The sequence below is a fragment of the Microtus ochrogaster genome, chromosome 6 (assembly GCF_000317375.1).
Source record: "Microtus ochrogaster isolate Prairie Vole_2 chromosome 6, MicOch1.0, whole genome shotgun sequence".
Lineage (NCBI taxonomy): Eukaryota > Metazoa > Chordata > Mammalia > Rodentia > Cricetidae > Microtus > Microtus ochrogaster.
This window is the reverse complement of record NC_022013.1, coordinates 87,376,631-87,383,438: the sequence shown is the minus strand read 5'-3', so window position 1 is coordinate 87,383,438 and position 6,808 is coordinate 87,376,631. Positions and strand designations below refer to the sequence as shown.

Genomic DNA, 6,808 nt, shown 5'->3' with positions numbered 1-6,808 from the left:
AGAGAGAGAGAGAGAGAGAGAGAGAGAGAGAGAGAGAGAGAAATAGAATCAATCACACACACACACACATTGTGTGATGTTTTACTCTTTTGAATTTATGAGGGTCCCACCACCCAGCTTCCAAATATATTACATACACAGAGGCTTATTCTTAGTTATGAATGCCTGGCATTAGCTTGGCTTATTTTTTTGCCAGTTTGCCTCTGGGCTCTTATCTTTTTCTACTTCTGTATACATTTCTTTACTTTTTTGTCTGTGGCTTGCTGGGTGGCTGGCCTCTGATGTCGTCTTCTCCATGTTTCTCCTTTTACTTATGCTCTCTGCCTGCCACCCACAGCTGTCCTTGCTCCTGCCTAGCTACAGGCCATTCTGCTCTTTATTAGGACCATCAGGTGTTTAACACAGGCAAAGAATCACAGCTTCACAGAGTTAAACAAATGCAGCATAAACAAAATTCACACAGGTTAAAAAAATGTTCCCCAATACACACACCCACTCACCCACACAGCTATTGTTCACAACTAGGATATTTTTATTTGGGAAGGTGTTTGTTTAGTGGAAACCCTTTGACTCAGCCTCATAATATTAAAACACTTGGATGAGAATTTCAAAAAAGAGGGGAAAAAGAGCAACGGATTGTGCTTGGTGGTATGCCAGGTGCGTTTGTACTGGAGTGTCTCCCTGGCGGGCACTTCCCCAGTGAAGGTGGCAGCAGAAGTGCAGCACACTGGCACAGGGGAGTAAGCTTTGGCACATTGAGTCTCTGGTCGTGTCCTGAGTACAAGGACAGTTGTAAGAGTAAGGAAGCACCAGGTCCTAGCACCCAGGTGGTCTCAGCAGGGAGAATGGCTTCAGAGAAGAAGCTGTGGGAGTAAGTCCAGTTTGACCTTTCTGGAACTTTGTCCAATCCATGGGAGTGATGACTGCTTTAAGCGCTTGATGGGATTAAAAGCCATGATGCTTTGCTTTGAAACTCGTATTTCCAGTCTCATTTATGGTGGACATTGAATACAACTGAGCCTGTGCCTATTATCATTTTTATTTTAGGGAATGAGCAGTGGGTTTGCTGGGCAGCTTTCTTGTACCTGTGAGTCAGTACAGACAGACAGAGAATACAAACTCTAGCTGTATGTATTCTCTTGAATGAACTTGGGCAAGTAGCTTAGTTTTCCTAATCTCATTTCAGGGGAACTGAAAATTAATCCAAGCAATCCAATTTCCATTAATCCAAATCTGATACAGTTCTTTCTCTAAAGGGACTGAAGTGCACAGACGTGTGCAACACTGGGAAAGTACCTGGTTTCCCGTATCGCTGAAGTTTCTGTATAATCGGCTTCAGCAGTTGGAATGGAGGTGCCTCAGGCACGGGTTCCACGATCTTCCTCACTAGTGTTCATGTGCGCTAAGAGCTAGCAAACATGCATCCCTGTCTCTCCTTACCGTGTCCTTGCCTCCTCCTCCCCATCTCCTCCCCACTCCTGCAAAAGACCTTGCAGTTTTGCTCTTTTGTTCTGACCCTTTACAGTTCCACAGGCAGATTTGAAATTCATGCCCAGGATAAAAACTTACCAATGCAAAATATTGAATGACGTAGTTATTGAAACAAAATGAGAAAGAAATTTCTGCATATTTGTAAATAGCATAATCCTTGTGTATATAAGTGTGTTCATAAATGCATAGGAAGGATTGTCAGTTGATCCAACTGTAGCTGTGGCATCAGAAAGAAAACATTTTCCTTTTCAAAACTGCTTTCTGGGGCTGGGGAGCTGGCTTAGTTGGTGAAGCGCTCACCGCAGGAGCATGAGGATTGCTTGGATCCCTGATCCCCAGCACCTACATAATAAAGCTGGACATGGCTGTGTGTGCTGCAAACTCAGTCCTGGGGAGTTGGGGACAAAAGGATCCCTGGGGCTTGGTGGCCAGCCCGTGGAGCAGAATCTGTGAGTCCAGGTTTCGTGAGAGATTCTGCCTCAAAAACTAAGGTAGGCCGGGCGATGGTGGAGCACGCCTTTAATACCAGCACTCGGGAGGCAGAGGCAGGCGGATCTCTGTGAGTTCGAGACCAGCCTGGTCTACAAGAGCTAGTTCCAGGACAGGCTCCAAAGCCACAGAGAAACCCTGTCTCGAAAAACCAAAAAAAAAAAAAAAAAACTAAGGTAGGTAGTGAATGACGAAGATATCAGGGCTGACTTCTGACCTCAGCATGAATGTGTACATTTGTATTTACATACACACATGTACAGTGCACACAAACAAGTACACACATATACAACACGCACGCACACGGCACCAAGCTTTGGAATACAATCTAATAGGGAAAGTGACAAATTAATCATTACCTGTAAATATTAGGTTGGTAAAGTTACCGCACAAATAGGTGCTTCTGGTTTCCCAACAGTAGGTAGTCATCTCCTTCCCTGCTCCCCCATTTGTGTGGGAAACTCTAGGAGGACAGGTGTCTCTGCCTGCCTGCCCATGTCTGCATCATTCCCCATGAATATCACCTGCTGTGAGTTTGTCTCTTGCTTTCAGTATGGGCCTTGTTTGTACGGAGCCCCTCTGGCTTGTTAGTTCAGTCCATCACCCCCCCCCCCCCGCCCACACATTTTCTTAGTTGGTTCTCTTGACAATAGCCCATTGCCTGAATCCTTAATTTCTTGTATCTCTTCTACCAGTTCATGCAATATTCGATGTTCTGGAAACCGCTTTGCAGAAATCTCTCTCAAGCTTTGCCAACCCAGGTGTCCTTGTCCCTTCCTTTCCCCTGTCAAAGTTTAAAGAACTTACCTGATGTCAGTGCCTTGGACATCCAGCCGTGTTGCAGCTGTCTGTGTTGCTTCTGGCCCTGCAACAGATGTGGATGGAGAAGCTCCTGCAGTGTAATGCTGACTTCCAGATGGTGGGCGTGGGGGAGAAGAAGGTGTGACAATAGGAGGGGGAGCTCAGGAAGTGGGTGACAGGAGGCAGCAGACAGGTAGTGGGCAGAGGATCTAAATGATGGGTGGTAGAGGGCGGGAGTCCAGCGGAAGGGATGTATGCCTTGTAATAGAAATGGACAGAACTTACAATTAGCAAAATAAATATCTGCAGATTTACTTGAAACACAGAGCATCCCTAATATGTTTAACAGTCAGATTTATCTCCACATAAATACGTAATATATTAGTTTAATTAGCTTCACTAAAATTTACTGCTGTTGTATGGTTCCAGAAGACCTATAATTTCAGGTTTATGATATGGATAGTCATGAATTTGAGTTCTTAAATTAAGGAAATTAAATTGATACTTGATTTGCTCTGTTATTTCCTTTGACACTTAATTATTGGTTCAGATTGTAATATGCACAAAGGTACTTTGCAGTTTGGTATTAGCAAAGCTATGCCGAAATTAAGTTTTTGTACAATCTTTTAATGTTTGGGACATGAAAATAACTAAGCCAAGTATTCAGTTCTCCGTGATTTTAGAAAAGTCAATTGTTGATCATTTGAAATTACAAAGAATCTACAGGGCTTGTTTTTTGCACGAGCGTCAGGTATGCTACTTATGTAGTCAAATGTAGACACCTTACCTCAGTTTATTGCTCTGATGCTCTTCACTTACCAAAACTATGGTTCAATATTGATATCTTAAGAGAGTTTTTATTGCCATATATTAATTATGTACAACAGTGGTTTCATCAGGATGTTTTCATGCATGCGTATAATATATTTTCATCATATTTATTCTCCCATTCTTATTGCTGTCTCTTGTTCCTCTAGCCTTTTGTTTCTGCATGTATGAACAAATGACCTTAATTAGGCTTATTTGGTTTTGTTTTGAGGGGTATTTTATTTTATGCTTATTGATATTTTGCCTGCATGTATGTTCGTGTGAAGGTGTCACAGTAACCCAGGATATGGAGTGACAGACAGATATGATCTTCCATGTGGGTGCTGGGAATTGAACTCAGGACCTCTGGAAGAGCAGCCAGTGCTCTTAACCACTGAGCCATCTCTCCCACCTCTTATAAGCTTATATGTATGACAAAATTTTAGTTACTTATTTCAGTTATAGAACAATGTCTCCCTGTCAGGGACTATGGTAGAATTCAAGCATTATTGTTTCTCTAGCAGATGAAATAGAAATCCCCATATGCTTTGTTCTGGCTTAAGGTAGCATTCTTTCATTTTAGATGTGTCAGTTCAACTAAGAGGTTAGCCTAGAAAAATTGGAATCACTTGAAACAGAGCACAGCCACGAAGGCTAAGGACTAGAAAGCATTTTTGGTTCTGAGAAGAGACGAGTAAGACCTGATATAGACTCCCTCCGAAAAATTAGAAATAATCCTAATTATTCATCCATATACTCATGGAACATTTGGTGCCTTTTAATAAACATGCCCTTGAGGAACTTCTAGCACAAAAACCAAAAAACCAAAAACCAAAGGGACAGGTGAAAACAATAGAATGGTATAATTAGTACCATGGCAGTGGTATACAGAGGCGGAGCTGGGTCAGGTGGCATATGCAGACCTTGCTGCGGAATTACATGCCAGTGTAACTCTCAGAGTATTAAGCAGTCAGGAAGGCAGGGGCAGGACTGTGAGAAGGGAAGCAAGTACAGAGAGCAGGCTTAAGTGTGCACAGTAGCTGATTAGCAGGGCGTGACGGTCACCTGTGCTGGGAACGGACATCGAGGAGGGCTTTCTGGAAGACAGGAGATAATTGCACACCTGGTTCTTGACAGGACTGAGGAACAATAAATAACGAGAGGATGAGTGGGGCTTGTGAGAGAGGGCAGCCGAGAACCCTGTGTTGATTTGGGGGGAGGGGATCTCCTCTCTTTAAATTACCTTTCCTAATGTTTCAAGGCCATGTGAGAAGGGACCTAAGAGTTGCCGGGTTCCCCATGCCCCCTTTGAAATGTCCCCATCACAGTCTGTTTTATAGCTATCATATCTGCTGTCTAGGGTTTCAACCAGCCTTTGGACTTTATCATCGTACACCTTTTCCCAATAAGTAAGAGTCAGGAGTGAAGGAGGTTTTGAGGTGATGAGGTGAGCTGAGGAAGGAGAGAAGTGGACATATTCAGACCACACAGAAATAACGGAGCCCAGAAGGGGTGCGGACACTGAACTATTGAAATGACTTTTTAATACTTTTGAATTACCATGGCTGAATTCTTTGTTTCCTCACAGATATTGATCCTATCTCAGAATATTGCCCAGCTGGAGGCCCAGGTGGAAACGGTGACTAGGGAGAAGGTTTCGGCTGTCAGCCAACTGGAGGACGCGCAGAGCCGGCTTGCTTCTCAGGAAGCGGATGTCTCAGAGGTCTGAGCAAGACCTGCTTTATTAATTGCTTTAGTACATATTTTCTTTGAAAATACTTTTGTTTAGATTTATTTAGTGTGTGTGTTTATGTTTGTGTGTGCGTGCGTACGTGTGTGTGGGCACACACATGCCATGGCCATGGTACTCCTGTAGAAGTCAGAGTCAGTTTTCTCTCCGCTGGGGGATCTCCTCTTGTTCAGATACTGTCTGAGGCGTCTCGTCTACTCTGAAACCATTTCCCTTAATATCCAAAGCTCCTGGTGTGGTCAGGAAGAAGTTTGGAATAGAAAAGTTTTGTTATTTAATAAGAGTCAACTTAGTGAGTCTAACAGCAAACATTAGCACAAGCATCCCCTCCATGGTACTGAAAATCCAAGGATAATTTCTACCAAATAATTGGCAAAGACAGACTCGCGTTTGGGAGTTATAGTGCCTTAATTGTGCCCTCCTTAACGAAGCTCGTTTTTCTGCATTAGTTAACTAGGAGTGGTTGTTTTTCTGCAGACAGCGCGAGGCTGGTCTTCCCAATAACTATTTAAGACATCCTGAAAGGGGTGCCTGATATAAAAATTTCTTCCTCTCATTTCATTTTCAGATCTGCTTCTAAAACCAAGAGTTTAGATTAAACTCTTAGTTAAATCTTAGATTTAGCATAAATTCCTATTTTATTAATGCTTAAGTTATATATTAAAATACTGCAGCACTATGCTTCCAGTGAAGTATAATGGTTTAACTGACTTAAGAGTGCTAGTTTATCTGGGTTTCACGTAAATCACTTGACTAGTAAGAAACCGAGTATTGGCATACATAATTATATAAATGAAATAAATTCCTCTTTACCACTAAATTCACAGATAATTTTATAACTTTATAACCTACATTCTTAAGTTTTGATACATTTTATTTCATTGTTACTTTATAATTAATCAGAAATGTTTTAGCTTATACATTAATTTGTACATATACAACTTACAAAAAGAGCTATTTCGCTTTTCACGGTTTAATTCTCCAATTCCTTAAAGTCATGCTTGCTGATGAAGGGATTTAAGAAGGTCCTGCTTGCTAGCATACCTTCTGTGTCTGTCTGGAGACTGGGTTGGAAGTGGGGTCTGTGGAGGAATGGGCATTGGGATGGGTTTGCAGGTGAAATCCGTGGCATTGGTTTGTGGGTCATTGCAGGAGACACCTCTGATGAAGCATCGTGAAGTAACGAATGAGCTCTGGGCCCTACAGCTGCCCACAAGGACTCAAACAGCAGAGAGTGACATTTTAGACTAAATGAATTTGGACTAGTTTCCAAGCCTGAGATGGTAATTCCGGCTCAGTATAATGCCTCGACTCGTCTTAGAAGTTCAGGTGTGTGGATGAATAAAGGAAACAATGAGGACTAAGAAAGTGAGAGGTGGGGCTGGAGAGATGGCTCAGAGGTTAAGAGCACTGGCTGCTCTTCCAGAGGTCCTGAGTTCAATTCCCAGCAACCACGTGGTGGCTCACAAC

At 42.6% G+C, this 6,808-nt stretch overlaps 1 protein-coding gene across 3 annotated transcripts in view; it reads left to right on the top strand.

The window, feature by feature from the left end:
* The window catches only part of Sdccag8 (serologically defined colon cancer antigen 8), a 201,260-nt gene that overhangs the window by 47,677 nt on the left and 146,775 nt on the right, over window positions 1-6,808 (top strand). For all 3 annotated transcript variants that reach the window (XR_003377060.1, XM_005348997.3, XM_026779834.1), the window contains exon 11: window positions 5,177-5,311. Coding sequence is in view for 2 of the 3 variants with exons in the window: in XM_005348997.3 (XP_005349054.1) it covers window positions 5,177-5,311 (135 nt within the window). In the remaining variant the exon portion in view is untranslated. The remainder of the gene's footprint in view (window positions 1-5,176; window positions 5,312-6,808) is intronic.